General features: G+C 46.6%; 1 protein-coding gene across 2 annotated transcripts; it reads right to left on the reverse strand.

The window, feature by feature from the left end:
* Window positions 1-150: 150 nt before the first annotated feature.
* Window positions 151-19,867, reverse strand: BSDC1 (BSD domain containing 1). 2 transcript variants are annotated; one of them, XM_017672040.3, is made up of 11 exons: window positions 19,823-19,867; window positions 19,500-19,560; window positions 14,655-14,771; window positions 12,495-12,662; window positions 11,116-11,170; window positions 9,162-9,277; window positions 8,683-8,751; window positions 8,434-8,512; window positions 7,033-7,431; window positions 3,531-3,634; window positions 151-2,043 (listed from the first exon to the last, which is right to left on the reverse strand). In XM_017672040.3, the coding sequence occupies exons 1-11, from the start codon at window positions 19,831-19,833 to the stop codon at window positions 2,011-2,013; spliced, it is 1,212 nt and encodes a 403-aa protein (XP_017527529.1). In that variant the 5' UTR covers window positions 19,834-19,867; the 3' UTR covers window positions 151-2,010. The 2 variants fall into 2 exon arrangements, with proteins under 2 accessions (XP_017527529.1, XP_017527528.1); XM_017672039.3 differs by having other exon boundaries at window positions 7,033-7,509.
* Window positions 19,868-20,915: the final 1,048 nt, after the last annotated feature.

The raw sequence follows: 20,915 nt of genomic DNA on the forward strand, positions 1-20,915 counted from the left end.
CAATGGCAAGTCCTCCCCAATAAAGCAGGGGGAGAAAGCAAGCCCCAAAACCCGCTTCCAAAATGGTGATATATATATTCTATACTTTACTTATCACCTACACCCGCCTTACTTCTCTTTCCCTTTAAAGATCTTCATGGAACCAGAGGGCCTCATTCAGACTTCCCTTTTATTACGGCTGACTTAGTGATTTTCATACAGGTGTTTAACTAAAGCGAATTAAAAATAGACCCCAGAATCATACACATATAGGGGGAGGAAAGGAGAGAGGAGGAGAAAAATGACCAAGAGCAATTTCTCCCAAAGCAGAAGCACTGGGAATGTAGAAACAGCCTCTTGATTCCTTGTCTTGGTGACTCAAAGGCCAAGCTGAGTCTGGAATGAGGACAAGGGACTTCCTCAGGACCCAGACCACCCCTCCCCAAACTCATTCCCCTTCTCCTAGGCTCCAAGTGGGAAGCCACCAATTACTGTGTGCCTCCTGCCCTGGGGGACAAGAACAGATCCCCAGACACCTTACAGCTTCTGTTGAATCTCTTTAATGCTGTTAACGGAAAGTCTGGAAAACGTTCAGGACAAAGGTCTTTTTTCTCTCATTTTTAATTACAAAACTAACAGCTGTTAGAATCTTTTTTTTTTTTTCCTTTTTTCTTTTCCTGGCTACAAAATACTCTGGGGAGATGCATTATAATTTAAAATATATAATATTGCACAACCAACCAAAAGGTAAACTAAAGAAATAATTACAAAGAGAAAAACCCTATTCCATGAAAAAAAGATTGAGCATTCTCTCCATCCCACCCCCTCATTGAAGGTTTGAAGTAGAAATGACCACCACTCTCTTGGCATCCCTGACCACAATCCCTTTAAATCATTGGTGAACATACCAGATTATCTACAAGAATCACCAGAGCAGCAGCATGAAGCACCAGGGTCTTCAGGCATTCCTACAGCCCCTCATTCCCCCAAGAGAGGTACAGCTTTACCAGCATGGAGGGTAAGACCCACAAAGACTGGGTCTGTCTTCAAGAAGAAGAGCTTTTGCAGAAGCCTGATGAAAGTCTCAAGAAGTCCATCCCCAACAGATCCCTTCAAGATGCAGAAGGGTTGAGGCGGAGAAGTTGGACTTACCTGAGTTGTAAGTACTCAGCTTTGCTTGCTGCTCTGTACCACTGGTAGCTGGCTGTGCCCTAAGCTACAGGGGACTCGAGGTGAGTAGTTGGTTGGACAAGGTATCCTGCTAGGCAATGCACAGAAGGGCCTGAAGTGGCCCCTTCCCTTCTTGGGGGGGGCAGACTCTCATAGGTGGCACAGCTGGACTAAGGACTTGGGTGCATCTGACAGACTAAGCCCTAGGAGAGGCATTGGGGACATACCAGCCCGGGCATGATGAAGAGGAGGAGGAGGTGGGAACTCAGGGTTTGGTCTCTAGATTCTGAAGATTTCCAGGAATGGAAAATGCCTGGGGCAGGGAGAGATTCCCAAGAGAGGCAAATTTCCCAGAGACAAATGCCTCTCACCAACTGGGACAGGAACCAGAATGTGCTTGCCATCCCTATCTAGCCAAGGGCAGGTGGATGACCTCCCTTGCCTGCTTATGGGTGGACAGAGTATGTGGTCTCCACTTCCTCCAAGAGACTGGTGGTTTAGCTTCTGTCTATACAGGCTTCAGAAGGGCCAGAGCTATCCCTTGGGACTGCCCAGCAACAGTAGGTGTTTCCGCAGAGAAATGTAGGTTCTTCCGGTGATGGGGCTAGGTATCCTCCCCTTTAAGTCATTCTGTCGTTGGCACAAGTCAGAGTTCCTGGTTTGGATTTAGTGAGCTTCTTCCCAGATGTGAGCAGAGGCCTAAAGGGCCAGCAAGGAGCAACCCAGAATCTGTGTGCAGAGCTCTGGTTGACAGAGGCCATTTGGAAAACATTCTCAGTCAGTATCTTCCAGGGCTGGACTGAGATGAATGAGGGACGTGGGAGGTGCTGTGGGTGGGGGAGCTGCTCGTTCTCGCTCCCCTCATTCCCAGTCCTCCCACTCTACATCTTCCAGCTGCAAATAGGAGGGAATAATGGAGAGCACAACACATATTTATTCCTCTGAGTCAAGCCCAGACCAAATCTCCCCCTGCTGCCTCCATTTCTGGATAGCCATCCTCCGATTTTCCCCCACTCCCCCAGGCCATACCCTGCCCCCCTATGGGAGTGAACCACTAGTCTTAAGGAATGTGTATGGGGAGCACAGCTGCCCTCTGCCTAAGGGGTGGGTCTGCTGTTCTGATCATTCCAGACCCAAATGAAGTGCCAACCAACACAGGACAGTACAAGGGGATGCCCTGTCCACAGGAACCAAGTCAGTCCATCCTTTAAGGATAATTTGCCTCCTCTTGAGCATGTGAGAACACGGCTCTGAGAGACAGAGAACTTGAGAGTACACTAATCAAGAGCGAGGGCGGCAATGGACAGCAGGGGCTCACAGGGCCTTCATAGGGGCTCCAGCACCCTAATCCCCACTGAAGTCCCTGGGGAACTTTCTCTTGGCCTGCTGTCAGCTGACCATGGTATGATGAGTCCCAGAATGACTCTGCCTGGGCATATTGTATGATGGGTTTCAAAAAGGGCTGCAAAGACATAAAAGCCATCAAGGCCCTGTGGCATGACAGAGTGCTGTGGGCATCTCCTGCCCTGGGTATAGTGAGGTCACAGGTGCAAAATACTCTTTGGTCTCTACCTCCCTCTAGGCTCTAGTTTTCCAATATGAAAAATGAGGCCCTTCCCATCTCTCTAATCTGTTCACTCATTACAGCAGGTTCAAGAGCTACATGCTATAAGGAACCGTGTGGTTCTTGTGTGACAGTGGAAGCTAACACTGATTTGAATCAGATGTCTTGGCTAGAGCCTCAGTCCTGTCACTTACTAGCTGTGACAGCTTTCTTCCTAGCCTCTCATTCAAAATGACCCACTGTTGATTGTGAGAGGTAATGAAGAAAAAAAGTAGTAAGGTCTCTGACTTTATAACTGGGTTTTGTGGTGGTTTCAGTAATGTTCATTGAGTGCTCTCAGGTTCCAGGCACTCTGCCTAATGCATCTACATGCATGGTCTATCACAGCTTACAAGGTTCTGATGATCAATTCCATGATTTAGATAGGGAAACAGGCTCGGTTTGAGTAAATTGCCCTAGATAACATTGTCTTTTGTCTCCAAGGCCAGAAGTCTGCTCAGGTCCCACACCTGGAATCAATGAGTCAGAATGTTGGGGGCAGGGTCTAGCATCTTTTTTAGTAGTTTCTCAGGTGATTTTGATACAGAGCTAATGTCAAGAACTCTTCCATCCACTGACCTTGGAAGTGAGGGGAAGCAGAGCCTGCTGATAACAACTGTTCAGGGCCTGAGTGGGAGATCCTAACTTCCTTCCCATAGCCTACCACCTCAGAGAAGAGCAGAGATCCACCCTGAGGGGACAACTGGGCTTGATGGGGAGAGTCCTCAGACCCTGGGCTCACTGGGCTTAGTGCCTGTGGCCAGCCAGGCCCACTCACCTCTCCAGAGGCATCCACTTTGGAAAGTACCATCTGTACTTCTTCTTCGGTCATGTCCAGGTCAAAGTCCTTCTCCCAGTCCTCGCTGATGTCTGTGCTTGAGCCTGGAACCACAATCCAGTGTAAAGGTGGGGAGGGTATGTGGAAAGGTCATAGCTGGGTGATGGGTATATACCCATCAAAGGGCTTTACATACTGCTTTCACTGTGTCTCAGTGAGTTCACTTTAGGAATCCTTTCTAGGGAAATTCCTGGATTCAGTGAAAAATTTAGCCAAAGAGATGGTCACTGTGATGCTGTTGTAGAGATGAAAACTTAAAAAATAACCCAGAAGTCCACTGATGGGGAATTATCAAAATAAATAAATGGTGGAGACACATGATGGAATATTATGTGGCTTTTAAAGGTTAGGCTGTAGAACATGTATATATGTGGAAAAATTAATTGTCTTAAACTATTAAGTGAGAAAGAGCAAGTTACTTAATAGTGGAGAGGCACTTTGGCCCAGAGACTTCCTGGGAGCCACAGAAATCTTCCAGAAGGAATGGACAATAAACCTCTTCCTCTTCACTCACTCCAGTCTACCCACACTGATCTTGCTACTCCTAAAACATACCAGGTGCATTAGCGCCTTAGGGCTTTTGTATGGGCTGTTCCCTGTAACTGCAACTCTCTTCCTCAGGTATCCACAGGCCAATTTTCTTTTTTTTTCTTTTTTCTTTTCTCTTGTAACTATTTTAGCTTGCTTTATTAGAATTTTTTTTTTGTATCATTAATCTACAATTACATGAAGAACATTGTGTTTACTAGGCTCCCCCCTTCACCAAGTCCCCCACACATACCCCTTCATAATCACTGTCCATCTGCGTAGTAAGATGCTGTAAAATCACTACTTGCCTTCTCTGTGTTGCACAGCCCTCCCCATGCCCCCCACGCACTATACATGCTAATCGTAATGCCCTCTGTCTTTTTCCCCACCCTTATCCCCCCGTTCCCACCCATCCTCCCCAGTCCCTTTCCCTTTGGTAACTGTTAGTCCATTCTTGGGTTCTGTGATTCTGCTGCTGTTTTGTTCCTTTAGTTATCCTTTGTTCTTATACTCCACATTTGAGTGAAATCATTTGGTACTTGCCTTTCTCCGCCTGGCTTATTTCACTGAGCATAATAACCTCTAGCTCCATCCACGTTGTTGCTGGTAGGATCTGTTTTTTTCTTATGGCTGAGTAATATTCCATTGTGTATATGTACCACCTCTTTATCCATTCATCTACTGATGGACACTTAGGTTGCTTCCATATCTTGGCTATTGTAAATAGTGCAGCGATAAACATAGGGGTGCATCTGTCTTTTTCAAACTGGAGTGCTGCATTCTTAGGGTAAATTCCTAGAAGTGGAATTCCTGGGTCAAATAGTATTTCTATTTTGAGCATTCTGAGGAACCTCCATACTGCTTTCCACAATGGTTGAACTAATTTACATTCCCACCAGCAGTGTAGGAGGGTCCCCCTTTCTCCACAACCTCGCCAACATTTGTTGTTGGTTGTCTTTTCGATGATGGTGATCCTTACTGGTGTGAGGTGATATCTCACTGTGGTTTTAATTTGCATTTCTTTGATGATTAGCGATGTGGAGCATCTTTTCATGTGTCCACAGGCCAATTTTCTTGCCTCCTTCAAACCTCTGCTCAAATGTTAGTCTAAAATGGCCTACCCTGACGATCCCACCCATTCTGCTCTACTTGTTCTATTTTCCATTGTATTTATCACTTCATAACATTACATCTTAAACATGCTTATTGTCTAATAGTAGAGGAGCTAGAATGTGAGGGATCGTTTTCTTCTGTATTCCAAGTGCATAGTATCCATAGTTTGCACTCACTGAGTATTCACAGACCCTTTTGCTAAACCAGAGTTTGGCAAACTATGGCTGGTGGATGAACTCTAGCCTAGAAATTTCCTTTTTGGAAATAAAACTTTAGAACACAGCCATGGCCATTTGTTTACACATTGTCTATGGCTGCTTTCCCACTACAACAGCAGACCTGAGTAGTTGCAGCAGAGACTGTATGCCCCCCAAAACCTAAAATATTTGTGATCTGGCCCTGTTCAGAAACAGTTTACCAATCTCTACATGATTCTGCTCTATGTGATGATTCTGATGCCTGTTCAAGTTTGACAACCACTGATCTAAACATTTATATTCTTACAGGCAACAAAAAATGTACATGTGAAAGTTATTACTAAGAAGAAAACTGTAAAAATAATTCCTTTAAAAAAGGATACACAGTATGATTCCAGAAAAAACCTCAGATGGATGTACGCATACAGAAAAGATGAACAAGATACCCACAAAAATACTAACAATAGTTATTTCTAGGTGATGAAGCCACAGAGTAATTCTTTTCCTTTTCTTTTCTAAATTGAACACATATTACTCTGTAATCTAAAAAGAACAGGCCTCTGATCTTTCAATGGTATCATCTATAAATATCTCCTTGTCCAGCCTACTCCTCACCAGGTGCCCAGGCTCTGGAACCTGCCATTAGCTCTGCTCCCCATGTTTCTTGTAGGAACTGTTCTTTCTTCCTAGCCATCTAGTCAGGAGCCACGTGGTAAAAGCATGGTCTATGGAGCCAGGCAGACCTGGGTGGAATCCCTACTTTTTATCTATTGTGTAGTCTTGGGTAAGTTATTCTGAGCTTCAATATATTTATAAAATAAGGATAAAACCATTCTCTTTGTAAAGAACCACAGAGGAACTTACTAGAATGTAGATGCCTATCTCCCCACCCTCATTCAGATTCAGCAGGTCTAGGTGGTGGCTCAGAATTCTGCACTTTGATACGGTCTCATAGGCCAGAATCAGGTACCAGCTGATTCTGGGTAGGCCTGGGCCTGAAGTTTTTTAAGATTAGAGGTGTCAGTGTGAAGTGCTTGTCACCTGTACATGTAGTGGGTATTTAACAAACGAAGCCATCAAAGGACTCAACTCAGAGTTAAGTAATTTTGCACAATGTTCCAGGGCTAGACGGGGGCAGATCTGCAACCCAAACCCAGTTCTTCTGACTCCCTGTGCCTTCAGAACACTTTGATGTGCAGGTTTCCTGTGATTAGAAGCTGGACTCCTGGCTGGCTCCTCACTTCAGAGCTGTGGTTGTGGCCATGACAGCTTTTCCTAACCTCAGGCTGCCTTCTAGGGATTTGAGACTCTTTAGGTTTAAATGCTAGCGCAGATCCTTCTAGGGATAGAAAATATAGTATTAGCTAACATTTTTGGAGCACTTCACATTCACCCTTATTTCAGAGATATGTAACAAGCTTAGAATTGACGGACTATGGTAATACACACTTAATATATAGTAGCTGTCATATCATCATTGGTATTGCAAATAAAGGAATCTGCTCCTAGGATCCTCACAAGGAACAAGGAGGCAGCTCTGCCTTGTGAGGTAGCAACTGTCTGCCCTGCCCCCACACTCTCTTTGGGCTTTGGCCTTGACTTACCTTTCTTTCCATTGTTGGAAGGTGTAGACTTCCCACTGTCTGAGTTCAGCTCAAACACCCTTAAGTCTGTGAGCACCTCCTCCCTCAGAGTCTCTACTCTGGCTGGAGGCCTGGGCTCTGGGCCGCTCAGGCGGCCAGCAGGGATGGGGGGCTTGGACTGAGCTGGGGGCGGGGGTCCAGTCTCGCCCACATCCATAGCCAGACCCTGTTCCTCCAAAGATGCCTCCAGAAGCCTTTGGGACAGGTCCTTGGGCAGCGCTGGTGCCTCAGGCGCAGTGGCAGGGTTGACGATCTCTGTCACGAGGGAGATGCTCTCGCTGCTCTCTGACGGAGTCGCCTCTGTTGGAGGCTCAGCTGGAGTCACCAGCGTCTCATCATGGGGTCTCTGGGGGCCAGGTCCTTCAAGGGATGTGGAAATTTTGGCCACAGGAACCTTTCCCTGTTTTGGAAATGTGGGTGAAATGCCCACAAGCTCCTCTAGTGGGAGAGAAAGGTAAGGAAAGAAGGCAGTGTTCCCTGATGAGCCCCAAGAGAACTTGAGAGCTCTCTGAAGACAGACCTCAGGCTTTTCCCCCAGTTTACTCTGGGCAGCACTAAGGGGTGCCCGCTTCCTCACCTTCTCCCCATCATGGTTCTTCTGCAGATACCCCGGTCAAAGTCTCTCCTACCCGGGAGGCCCAGCACATGTCTGACGGGCACTCGGCTTTCAGCAGCACAGCCCGGGATGACATGATAAATTAGGAAGCCGAGACTTGAAAATAAATCAGTTTTGGGTTCAGGCTGGCCTCTGCTACATCCTGGATGTATGATATTGGGCAAGTCACTTAACTGTCTCATTTGTTTAAAAAAAGGGGGATAATGAAGTTGTGGCAAAGACTACACATGTATAAAGCTCTTAGTACAGGTTGGACATATACGCACTTAAGTGTTAACATGCAGGTGGCTGCAAAACACCGTCTTAAACTGAGCTACCAGGTAGAAGATGCTTAGCTTCCTCCCTAAGCCAGTGGTTCCCAAACCTGGCTGGGCATTAACACTATCAGAGGTGCTTGTTAAAAATACAAGTTTGGCCACATGTCCACAGAGTCTTATTTAGAAGAGAGGAAATGAAATCTGGAATTTGAATAAGCATCCAGGTAACTCTGAAGTAGATGGTCCAGGGGCTGGCAGGGGAACATGCTGCTACGGACACATGTGATTTCTGTACCTAAACCTGGAATTCCACAGCCTTGGTAAACACCTCCCTGTTAGCTCAGCCTATCCTCAACACATACAAACACTGTACTCATTCTCTACTCTTCTCTGGGGTGCCAAGTCTCCTTGGGATTCAGAGAGAATGGCCCAGGCAGTCTCCCACAGGCAGGACCTTTTACTTGCCCATTGCCTCTCAATACCTCTTACCTTCTTCCTCTTCCCAGCCAGGCTCTTCGGAGATACTCTGTTCTGCCCGCTGCTTCAGGGCATCCCTCCGGGCCTGCTCCTGAGTGTGGGGAGGAGCAGACGGCCAGGAGCAGTCAGGACACCCTCTTTCCAGACTCTGGTCTGGACTCCAGCACTCTTAGTATCCTGTGCCCCTTCTTCCCTCAACGAAATCCAGCCCACTTCCCACCAAGGCTGAGTGGGGTGCCTCCAAGGGGTAGGCCAGCATACCTGCTCTAGTTGATGGACTTTATAGAAATAGCGATGCCAGAATTCTGAATGGGAAACAGCTGCTGGGACCTGGAGGAAGGGGACAGTGGAGATGAGACTTTGGGAGTGGTTGTGTGGGGTCTGTGCACCAGCCTTATCAGCCTGTTCCCAACTGTTCTGGATTACAGACACGGTTAAGTGGCTGAGCAGTGATTCTCAGAGCACTTCCACCCTCCCCACAGCCAACCCCCACCCCGCCCAGACCTACCTTCCTGGCCCAGCCTGGCCTAGGAGGGAGAAAAGAACTCCCATCAGGCCTTGCTGGTGAGTCAGTTTCCACTATGTGGGTTCTCTGCTCAGGACTTGGCTGGTCTGGCTCTACAGGATCTCTCACTGCTCTTTGGGCCAGACGACTCCCCAGTGACTCTGACATGTCCCTCCCACCTCCCGACACCTCAAGCTGGGAGCTGGCTGAGGTCCTTGCCAGTTGGGTCCCTCACCATCTTGGTGTAGAGGGCCCGGATGGAAGGGCTTCCCACAAGGAGCTCTGAGATCTCCCCCTTCTTCTCCTCCAAGCAGAACTGGGAAAGCCAGGCGTCAAACAATTCCGGGGGCCCTGCAGAGGGACAGACACTGATGGTCAGTTCCCTGAGTCTGGGGGAAGAACACTGGGCCTACAGAAAACATACCTAAGCCTGGACATTGACAATGACAAAATCTTAAGGTTTCTTTCAAAGCTACTTGGTCCAAGATGGGGATGAAAGGGTGGGTGGGTCTCACTGATATCAGGGCGCAGCACCTAAATGATCTCCAGAAGGGGCTGCAGTCTCCTTTTTCTCATGTTTGCTTTTTAAAAACTGCTTGCTTTTTAGCAGCTGGTTACTGAATCCCCTCTGCTGAAACAGCTGTTCTCAGGTCACCAGTGACCCCATGTTGCCAGATCCAGTGGCTACTTCTCTGCCCTCCTTCATGGGACTGCTCCACTTTCTGACCCTGGGAGCCACTGCTGTCCTCCTGAAGCCCCTCTCTCTCCTGGCTTCTCATTCTTTTGTGATTTTCTTCCTACCTCTCTGTTACTCCATGTGATCTTTAATGAGCTGGGCTCTTCTTTTTCCTTTCCTTACCTTTTCTCATTCTCTATTTTCTCTTAAGATAGCTGCCACTAAATCATGAGTTTCAACCTCTCTCCCCAACTGACAATTCTTGTTACAGCCCCCGCTACCTTCTGGGCTCCAGATATGGGGGTCCTGGTATCCGCAGGACACCTCCACCTGCACCTGCACAGGGGCAGCAAACCCAAGGTGTGTTCATTTTCTTCCCTCTCCAACCTGTCCCACCCAGTTCTCTGCCAAAACCTGGGGCCATCCTAGTCTCCTCCCTTAGCCACTCTCTGGATTCCACTTCCTCAGTCTCTTTTATGCACACCTTCCTCCTCACTCCACCTGCCACTTCCTAGGCTCTGGTCTTCCCAGTGCCATGGCGACTCTTAACCAGCCTTCAAACCTGTCTGCCCATCTTTTGTCCCTCTCTATCTCACCCTTCTCAAACCATGACCGAAGGCTCTTCAGTAGTTCACCACAGGGGGGCTTTTTAAACTAGGGTCTAAAGATGGACTTCAAAGAGTCAAAGAACTCCCATATTACAAACAAAATTTTGTGGAGAGAGGGCTTGTCATTTTCAACAGATTTTCAAAGGCCTTTGTGACTAAAAAATGGTTAAGAACCACTACTTTGAGCCTTGCACAACAAAATTCAAACTGCTAGTCCGGCACCCAGAGCCCTTCTAATCTGGCTCCAACCAGCACTCCTACTGCCCTCACTCCCACAATCCCCCTTTAATCCAGCCTTCCCAAACGCCTAGATGTGGAACACCTCCCCCCACTTCTAAAAGAAAAATTAATTTGCTTCTAATTCATCCTTAAAAACGTCAATTCCAGTGTCACATCCTAGATTCCCCAGGCTGGGCTGGGTGCCATCCCCTGGGCTTCCCCTGCCGCCCTCTTTCTGTAGAAGCAGTCATTCCATCTCTGGTATCTTTGCTTTATTCACTGTTTCCTGTTTCTCTCCCAACAGCAGGCTCCCGGAGGTCTGCACTAGATTGAGGGCTTGACTAATTTCTGATCTCCAGTTCCCAGCCTGTGGTTTGCTGCACACCAGGGACTTAGCCAACAGGCCCAGAAGGGAAGGCAGGCAGGGCAGCGGGGCTGGGAGGGAGCCTGAGCTGCAGATGAGGGAGGGAACAAGCCCCTGTAGGCAGGGATCAAGACAGTCCCGGCTCAGGGAGGAAGAGGGGCCGTCAACTCTCCCACTAGATGGAAGGTACACACTAACCCCACTCTGGTCCCTCTGCACAGGGGGTGTCTGGCCACTGCTTCCAGAGACAAACAGGGCACATGGCCCAGACCCCTTGGTCTCCCTGCCCTGCAAGCCCGCCCTCTCACCACTACCTCCTCACCATCTGGTTCATTGCAGTAAGTTGCTGGGTCTGACTGCAGGCTATAGAGGCGAGCCTATAAGAAACAGAGAACAGAAATTCTGGGGTGCTGGGCACAGAAAGCACCCCCTCTCTGCTGAGTACCTAATCAAATCAACCACAGCCTAGCTTCTTCCCTGTTGATTGCCATATCCACAGGACACTTGTCAATTAATACTGTGGCTAGGGAGTGGGGCATTGGGCTAGGAGTCCAAAACTGGAGCTCCCAGAAAAATGGTCTTTTGCCCAGTATTCCACCCCTGGGAACTAGGAAAATACAGTATAAGTAGGCTACAAAGTTATCTGTACAGACTGCTTTTGGATTATATGAAATTTCAAAAATTTTAGTGCAAACATATTAATAAAGTCCAAATTTATGGGCAGCTTGAAATTATATAACTCCCCCAAATTAAAACCATTCATTAAGAATTCCTTCATTTCATAGCCAGTCTGCTGAGTGAACTGTAAGCTGTGCTCCTATTAGGGCCACAGGAATAGCAAACTTTAAACAGAAAGCCCTTCCTTCCTTCCTCAGTATTAGGTGAAGCATGGCCAGGCTGGCTGCACTGGCAACTTCAGCAAGTGGTTTGGGGGATTCATTGTTGTTATCATTTAAAAAATTTCACATTTCCCCTCAAATGTTCACAAAGTGATGGTGCTAATTAATACCAGTGCTGAAAGCATGCTTGAAAAATCAAAGTTTAGAATGGAAATTCAGTGTAAATTAGTAAAATGCTGTGAAGAAGGCCACACTTCTAGGATATCACACTGAATCTAGGAGAAAATACTCCATGAAATATGAGAAGTAATGATGGGAAAATAAAACATGATAGAACTATACCACTGTTGTTGACTTAAGTGCTTTGAAGATACTTTCCCCCATACAGTTATTTTTATTGGAAATTAGTCTTAAATAACCCAAATGTGGAGAAAACCATGCCTGAAAAGATGCTCCCTACAGCATTTCTTATTATGGTTGAAATATGACAGGAAATAACTAAGTCACGCTATATTCACTTCAAGAATTTAAAAACATTAAAAATGATAGTGATTAAGAATAATGCTAATAGCTTACTATAAAGTATTTTAAGATAAAATTGCATGTATAAAGTACCTTTTTTGTTAAAAAGAAAATCTCAAATTATCTTTACCAATGTTTGCAAAGAAAAAGAACTGGAAGGTTATACATGATGAGATTATGGATTCAGAAGAAATTCTCTTCTTGCTTATCAGTATCCCCCAATTTAGTCATATACATATGTTCATTTCTTAGCCTGTACTTGTATTGCTTTTGAGAGTACAGGTTGGAAGCTAGAGTCCAGTGCCGTTTGGCATCTGCAGGGGAGGCTGCTAATGAATACCTTGGTGCCATCATAGGGTTCAGCTGTGCCTGAGGGTGTCCCCATCAGGGTGATGACATCGCAGTCAATGGTTTTGTCCGGTGAGGGAGCAAAGGTATCAGAGATCACTCCTAGGAAGTCAGATAACCCCTTCTTCATTTTCTCTGTCGCCCCAGAGGAGCCTTCAGTCTGTAGAAAGAAGCCAGCAGAGGAAGCAAGTGGCCCAGGGACAGGCTGCGATATGGGGCAGAGCATATGGAGGGGAGGGGCAAAAGTGTGCTTCATGTGGGAACCAGGGAAGTGCTTATGACCCCTTACCGCATCTCTGGGGCTAGAGGAGAGAGAGGCAGCCAGGGTACCCATCCCCCAGATAGGGGTGTGGAACAGGGCCACAGTAGGCCGGGGCAGGTCAGAGCAGACCTCCTTGACCAGCTCTTTCATCAAAATTTCCAGGTTAGTCAGGCTGATCAAAAATTGACAGGAAAGGATCCATGCCATGGACATTCAGTGGGGCAGTGGACCTATGAGCAGTGATAGGAAAGGTACTAGTTTTGGAGTTAAACTCGGATTTGAATCCCAGTTCTACAACTTGTTGGTTATGAGACATAAACCTTCTATGAGTCTCAGTTTCCTTATTTGTAAAATGTGGATAAACTCCTTCCTTCAGAGGGCTGCTGTGAAGATTAAAAGGGATAAGGCATGTACAATGCTTGACCCATGCCAAACATTTAACAAATAGTATTGTGGCATTACGATTTCATCATCGTTGCTCAGGAAGTAGAGTATTTTGTACGAAAGGTTGAAGAAATATGGGCAGGATGAGAACAGATAGCCTTGCCTAGAGGCAAACCTAGGACCAGCTAAGGGCCAACGTATGTACCTCCTAGAAGGGCAAGTGGGACACCAAGCTTAGCCACGTTGGTCAGAATGCCCTTGAGCAAGCAGGGGTGGGATGCTCAGAGACATGGCGAGGCTCTAAAAACCTCATGGAAAACTGTAATACTACTGATTAGGCTGCTCAGCCATTTTAAACCTAGAACTTATCATAGTGCCTGGCACAATGTGGCATGGCTATACACTCATATTTGTCAAATGAATAAAAGGAATAAATAAATGAAAGAAACAAGTGGTGTCTCTGCTACTGGCTGGACTTAAAGCAGTTCAGCAGGACAACTACTTATCATTCACGCTCATCAGTTGCTGTGGTTGGCAGGCAGACGGTATTTTCTAAGATTCAACAGAATAAGCTTGGCTAAAAAAACTCCAAAACATGTTTTTTTAACATGGCCTTTAATCACAAGGCAACTGATTCAGCTGGTGACCAAATGAAGAAACAGCAATCTGTTCTAATATTACAGGAGAAACTGTAACACAAAACCAGTATACTGTGCTTCACGGGAAATGCAGGGTTATCTGTGACCGTACAATTTTTACTTGACACAATGACTTTAGAATCTAACTATCTCAAGAAGATTCCATTATATATTTTTGATTAACAAAAAATGGCCAGTGAGAACATAAGTTGGCACAACCTTTCTGGAGGGAAGTTTTGCAATAAATATCAAAAGGCCTGAAACTGTACTTACCCTACAATCCCTTCCAATATTTTCTTGTAAAGAAAGTATCAGGGGCAAAGATTTAGCAATAAGAATATTCACTGTAGCTGTTTACAATACTGGAAAAAAACCGAAATAGGAAAGCAGGGACTGGTTAATCCACATAATACAACACCACACCATTTATGATGCTGTAGAATGAGGTTTACAATGATTAAGCCAAAAAATAGGTTATAAAACATGGTATTCAGTTGATTCCAGTTTTGAAAAAGAAAGTGTACATAAGGGATATACTCTCCAAATATTAGCAGTAGTTAATTAACCTCTAGGAGATGGAATTATGGGTGTCTTTAGGTCTGTCTTTTTTACTTACCTGTATTCTCTAAATTGTCCACAATGAATGACTCTAACAGGAAAATATTTGCTAAAACAAGTACAGAAGTGAGAAACCTTATTATTACTTATTATATGTAGCTTCTTTGCTTGACAGACACAATTCTTTCAAAATGGGAGACTCTGAGGAAAAACAATCATCTAATGGTAGAAAGGTTGGAAGCCCCACTGGGTCCCAGGGCAGGTCAGGCTGAGGTGAGGGAGTCACGTGGAAGGTGTAGGTAATACTCACAGCCAGCTTCTCCTTGACCACGCTGGCCGTGGCTGCAATGGTGCAGGCTGTGTCATGCTGCACCACCTGCGTGAATTCTGTCAGGTCCCGCTTCATGAACTCCAAGGCTTCGGAGGACTATGGGAAGACAGAGAGGGACAACAGAGTCAGCTGGCTCCACTGCCCTTTGTTCTTGTTCCCTGTGCTTCTTCAGTACCAGACAGACACATGGAAAACTCATGTGACATGGGAATCCTGAACTCAGAAACAATGCTTACTTGTTTCAATTCTAGGACCTGGGATTACCTGACAGCAGAGAGCACGAAAGGAACTTCCTGCTCTGTACAGGGACTCAGTCTCAGCCACTTAACAAGCTTTGTGGCTGTGAGTAACTCTCATCTAGTTCTCGGTTTGCTCCTCATGAAGAGGTGAACTAGATCAGTGGCTCTCAAGAGTGGACTGGGGAAGGGGGCAAATGTAGTCTAAAAACAAAACAGACTCTGATGCAGTGTTTTGATATGCTTTGAGTCATGGCATTTGTTTCAAATTTCAAATAATGTGAAGAAAAGGTGTGTGATTGTTTTATCAAAGGAAAATGTTTGTTACAGAGAAAGAGAAATTCAGTTGAAATACAAGGCAGTATGTGAAATTATTTGTTTGAAAGATTTAATGAACATGTTGCATTAGTAACAGCAATAGTTTACAAAGCTTTTATGAGTAATTTTTGACAATTTAATACCAGTAAAAAGGGCTGTGATTTTTACAAAGGGGGTGTTATGAGAAACACTGGATTGGATTTTCTTGGAGGCCTTCTTGGTGCCACCATTCCAGGGTTCTATTCACCCACAGAGCTGCTTTGGGCAGAACTAGTATTTGCTACTGTGGACCCATCTGCTTCTCACCCTGCATGCAGACTCAGCTTGAGACAGACAGCAGGTCTTCAGCTCTTGGCTAAGTCTTGCCCTGTCTTGCTTCATCCTCCACTTTAGGACACCTTCCTGGACTATCTCTGTACTTGCTCCTGCAAGTCTCCTCATTTCACATGGGGCTAATCAGCTGCAATTTTATTAAGCATGTTTTTGAGTATTCTGGTGGTTTTTTATTTGGGCCTGAGTAGTTTTTCATCAGCCTGGGAAGTCTCTGAATGGGACAGTCTCATCTCTCAGCCAGAGGTTTCTCTTGGGGTGGGAGTCATGCCTTCATTTCAGACTTGGGACTCCTTCACTGGGACGGAGAAGTCAATTCCCTCTCCCCACCCACGGTGCCATGCCTTAGACCAGGCCAGCCTGCTCTTTCATCTGGACTCCTTAGATTGCATCAGATACCTCCACTACATTCTCCTTGTGACAGCAGTGGGAATTCTGTAGATCAGAGCAGACCATGCTGCCCCAGCTTTACAGTCTTCAGTGGTTATACAGTATCCTATGAGCAAATATAAAATCTTTACCTTCACTTACAAGGCCCATAATCTCGCCTCTGGCAGACTATATCCCCTATCACTCACTGTGCCCTCATTGAGCTCCAGCTGGCCTTTCTCAAGTTTTTCAAATGCTCTAGCACTTTCCCCCTCTACAGGGTGTGTGAACACATTATTCCCTCTCCTTGACACACAGTTCTAATTCTTCAAAACAAACAAGTGAACACAGTGAACCCTCCCGCCTGGTTAACTCTGGTTCTTCCTTCAGATCTACGCTAATATGTCACTTCCCTAGAGAAGCCTCCCTGATGCCACCTCAGACTAGACTGGCTCTCCGGTTTCACATTTCCAGGGCACCTGCATGTTCTCTTAACATCTTTCATATTTAGACTTATGATTATCCATTCCATTAGCTATCTTTCTAGATAAACTGTTCCATGAACATAGAGTCCATGTTATTTGTTCACTGATGCCTTCCCAGTGTTTCTTGAAATGTTTGCTAAATCTACATGTACGAGGGCAATTTTAATCAGATAACGATTTGCATGATTAATGAATTGTTGTCCCTCACTACACTGTGAGCTCTGAGGGGTCAAATATGAACAGATAGGGTGCTTGCCCTTACGAAGGTCAATCTACTGGAGAAAATGCTCCCCTAATAGTGCTAATGTGCAAAGACAGAGGGTATTATGGGGAGTTTGGAAAGACTTGGTGAAGGGAAGCCTGGTCTGAGCCCTAAAGAATGAGCAGGAGTCAGCTAAGGGAGCCCGGGCAGCAGAAAGGTCCAGGAAGATAAGGGTTGAAAACCACCCACTGGATTTGGCAAGTGGTATGTGAAGTTGAGTGTGTGTAGAGATTAGTTTATGTGGTAGCTTCAGGGTTGGGGAGGGAGTTGAGAGATTACCCTGTTGACCTCAAAATTTAAAAAGTAGGATGTGAGGTTGTCTTCTGGAAGTAAAAGAGGAAGTGGCTGAACAGAAGACTTGGGAGAAGAGTTAAGTTTGGGGAAAGTTTCTGAAGGCAAGGGGAGGAGAAGCAAATTAAAACTGAAAAAGCTTGGGGTTTACCGAGACTTACAGACATTTGAGTCCCAAACTTTTACCTAAAAGGTAAAGCAGAAGTGGTGAGGGATGAAGCTGGATAGGTTGCTGCAGGCAATGTGGGTGACAGGGAGCTACCAAAGGTTTGAAGGGGGTGAGATGTGATGAAATTTGCATTTCTGATAGGTCACTCAAGTGACTGGCACGGAGGATAGGTCCAAGAGTGACAAGGCCCCTGAAACGCCACACCTTTCAGGTTCACTCATGAGACATCAGGAAAGGAAAGCCTGGAAAAGTTATGTGGAGATCTGAGAGAGAATTATGCCACAAAAGCCAAGGGAGTAGAATTTCAAGAAAGAGGGAGTGATCACTAGTGTCAAATGCAGCAAAAAAGTCCAGGAAGATAAGGGCTGAAAACCACCCCACTGGATTTGGCAAGTGGTAGGCGAAGCTGAGTGTGTATATAGATAAGTTTGTATGTGGTGGCGTCAGGGCTGGAAGGGAGTTAAGAGAAATCATGTTGTTGACCTCAACTTTAAAAAGTAGGAAGTGACCCACCAAATGGGTAGGAAACACCACTGAGTGATTTTAGGCTGTCCTTCCACAGATGTCAAGCAAATTGCTTCTTCCTATGTATTCCTATGAAAGCAAGGTTGACAGAAAATAAACAGTTTCTAGAAAAAAAGAAAAGTAGGAAGTGAAGTTGTTTCCTGGAAATAAAGAAGGAAGTGGTTGAACAGGAGACTTATGGGAGAGTTGGGTTTGGGGAAAGTTCGTGAAGGCAAGGGGAGGAGAAACAAACTGAGACTGAAAAAGCTTGTCAAAGTGAGGCTGGGGAATCTGTGGTGGGGCCAGGGAATGATGCAACTTTCTCTGCAAGCATCTGTGGGCAACGTAAACACACAAATGGACATGCTCTAGTGGATAGGTAAAGGGCAGAGAAAGGCAGATTATAGCACCATCTTAGAACTGTAGTCTCTGGGGCAATGTACGCTAAGGGGTTCAAGGGGACTGAGTGGTCCAGATGGAGCCAGAATGGGAAGGGAAGGAGACAAGGCCAGGAAAGTACTGAAAGACCAAGAAAAACATGGAAAGATAAACTGACTGGTGGTGTTTCAAGATGTTTGCCCATCACTCTTAGCAGTCAATAACAACAGCTAATGCTTACATACTACTTACTGTGTATTAAGTATTGTTCTTGGTGTTTCACATATATTGTCATTTAATCCTCACAGCAATACTATCAGGTAGGTATTATTAGTATTCTCATTTTACAGAGAGAAACTGAAGCCTAGAGAGGTTAAATAACTTGCCCGGACTTATATAACTGTAAGCAGCTAAGAGAGGGAAATTAAGTTCTCTTTTTCCAAGTGGGGAATTATCAAAGACAGAAACAATCCCCACATCCTTGCTTCAAAGTGGGACTTCCCCAAGAACAAAGATGGAAGGCTGAGCAACTCTTTTTCATGAGTTATGGTTCAGACCAACTTTGAGAGAAACAAACAAGAGGCCCTCACACAATGCTTGCTGAATGAATGTCAAACTTTCTTCCAGGAGATTATTTAACAGAAAGAAAGCTACTTTGACGTCTTTCTTATTAAACCTCAGTGAGAAATTTTCTTAGTCCTCATCAACAACATAAAGAGCTCAGGGCAATCTCAGATTTGCTGAGCTGTAGCTGAGAGGCTGTCCAGGCGTATCCAGGCTAAAGGAGGAGTTAAAACCAAGTTAAAACGCTCCCAGAGTCGAGGACTAATTTAACAGAGGTCAGAAGCCTCCTGGAGTCTTCCCTGAAGCAAGACTCACCCCAGTTGCTTGGGGTAAATAGTGATTAACTATCTTCCAGGATTCAGTTGGGCTGGTTTTGACGAACTAGCATGGAATGGAATAGGAACACACAATAGCTGTCCACTGGCAGAGCCAAGCCCCACTCATCCCTCACTCAGCCTCAGGGACTGCTGTCTTCCCAGCACACTGAGCTCTGTAAAGCCCAGGATTCCATGTGTATCCTCAGGACCTGTCAGAGTGCTGGCTGTGACAACCCAATATTTGAATGTCTACAGGAATGTTTCTATTGCTATAATTCTTTTTTTTCCCAGTCCTAGATAAAATACTCTGTCTTCTACGAAGGTGTGAGTTCCCTGAGCTGTAATAAATTGCTTCTTCCTATGTATTCCTATGAAAGGGGCGCTCGAGCCTTTAAAACAATCGCTACTTCCCTCTGGCTAGTGTCACGCTGGTCTGAGTAGGGGTCAGTCCTCTCGTAGACCGACAGGGGCTAAAAGGAGGACCAAGGTTGGCCTCATCCCCGAGGCCCGGCGCCCACATAGGTCGGACGGGGCCGCGCGGAAGAGGGTGCACTGAGGCTGTGCAGGGCCCTGATGGACGGAGGGAGCTGGCCCGGCTTACCTTCTCCTTGACTGCCTGGTAGCTCTGCTGCAGCCAGCTCCGCCACCACCCCACGTCCTCCCTGTGGAAGAGAGATACATCTGGCGGCCTCGCAATGCGACTCTTGCCCGCACAAAGATCGGGTCCCAGTTTCCCCCTCAGATGTGGTCCGCGGGCCAGGGCTTCAGACTGCTTCCCCACCCCCTCATACTGCAACTCCATCCCGCCTTTTCACCCTGTCCCCGCCCGCTCTGGCCTCCCGTTCCCCACGGTGACCCTGGCCCAGCACCCCAACCCTGGGAGAATTCAGGCCCCAACGCCCGGGAGCTGAATGACGGGCTCACCCTTCCGCCATCTTGCCCGCATGACATCACCACTATTTACCGACCTTTGACTTCCGACACGGCACCGCCCCCTCAAGCACCGCCCCGAAGAGCTCGGTCCAATCCTTGCGCCGAAAAGGCCCTCAGTCCAATCTCCGTCCCGGGCCATCATTAGGCCCCGCTTCCTTGAGCTCGGTCCAGTCTCTGCCCAGAGTTCGCCCTTAAGCCCCGCCCCCGAACGCTCAGTCCAATCCTTACTCAGTTCTGTCTTCAGCCCACCCACCCCAGGGGTTAGCCTCCCCACCCCCACCAACCTCGCATCCTTCTCGGTATCATCTGACATGAGATACGGTGGCCACTAGGGGCCAGAGTGCCCATTAGGCTGTACAGTCTGCGGCTGGTAGATGGGGAGCCAGAGTGCAGCTCGAACGTCTGGATCCCAGAGCGCAGGGCTAGGACCAACCCCCCTTTATGTAAGCAGCCACGTAGCTGCTGCCTGGGGTCTTTTTGCGCGAATTCAACAAGTGCAGACTGGGGGCTCTGGGCCAGGATTTGGAGGTGTGTGAAAAACTCAGAGGTGACTTCGATGCAACCTCTGGAGGGGCTCTCAGGATACTGGAGAGAAAGATAACTGTTACCTCAAGTCTTGGCGGCCAAAATCGGAACGACGTGAGCTGGATGTGGTCAGGAGAAATCAGGAGACCGCCTGAACGAGAGGGATTGAGCTGCCAGAGAGAATGAGAGACAGAGACGTTCCGGAGGAGGAGGCTTCCACTGCTTTTACTGCTTCATCTGCTACCCATACATTTTGCACTAGATCCCGTCTCCTGTTGTATATTTAGGGGCGTTGTTTTAGTAATTTCTCCTCCGCCCGCCCCCCCCCCCGTTCCTTTTTCCCGTTTACAGGGTTATCCCTGTCTTCATACATGCTGTTATGTCTCCCATATTAAAAGCATGCAAACAAACAAAAAGCAACCCTCTCCTGACCCGGACACCATTTCCTTATCCCCCTTTACAGTAAAACTCCCGAAACAGTTGCCTCTGCTCACTGTCTGCAACTCCCCTCTCCTCCCATTCTCTGTTGAACTCACTTCAATCAGGTTTTTCCCTCCCC

This window comes from Manis javanica, chromosome 4, assembly GCF_040802235.1.
Source record: "Manis javanica isolate MJ-LG chromosome 4, MJ_LKY, whole genome shotgun sequence".
Taxonomy (NCBI): Eukaryota; Metazoa; Chordata; class Mammalia; order Pholidota; family Manidae; genus Manis; species Manis javanica.

What these genes read in the sequence shown, in the direction of transcription:
- BSDC1 (XM_017672039.3), bottom strand. An exon ending in ACCAGGCAGTCAAGGAGAAG is followed by an intron (nt 14,772 to 19,499) that starts GTAAGCCGGGCC and finishes GTCTTCCCATAG; the next exon opens with TCCTCCGAAGCCTTGGAGTT. An exon ending in TGGTCAAGGAGAAGCTGGCT is followed by an intron (nt 12,663 to 14,654) that starts GTGAGTATTACC and finishes TTCTTTCTACAG; the next exon opens with ACTGAAGGCTCCTCTGGGGC.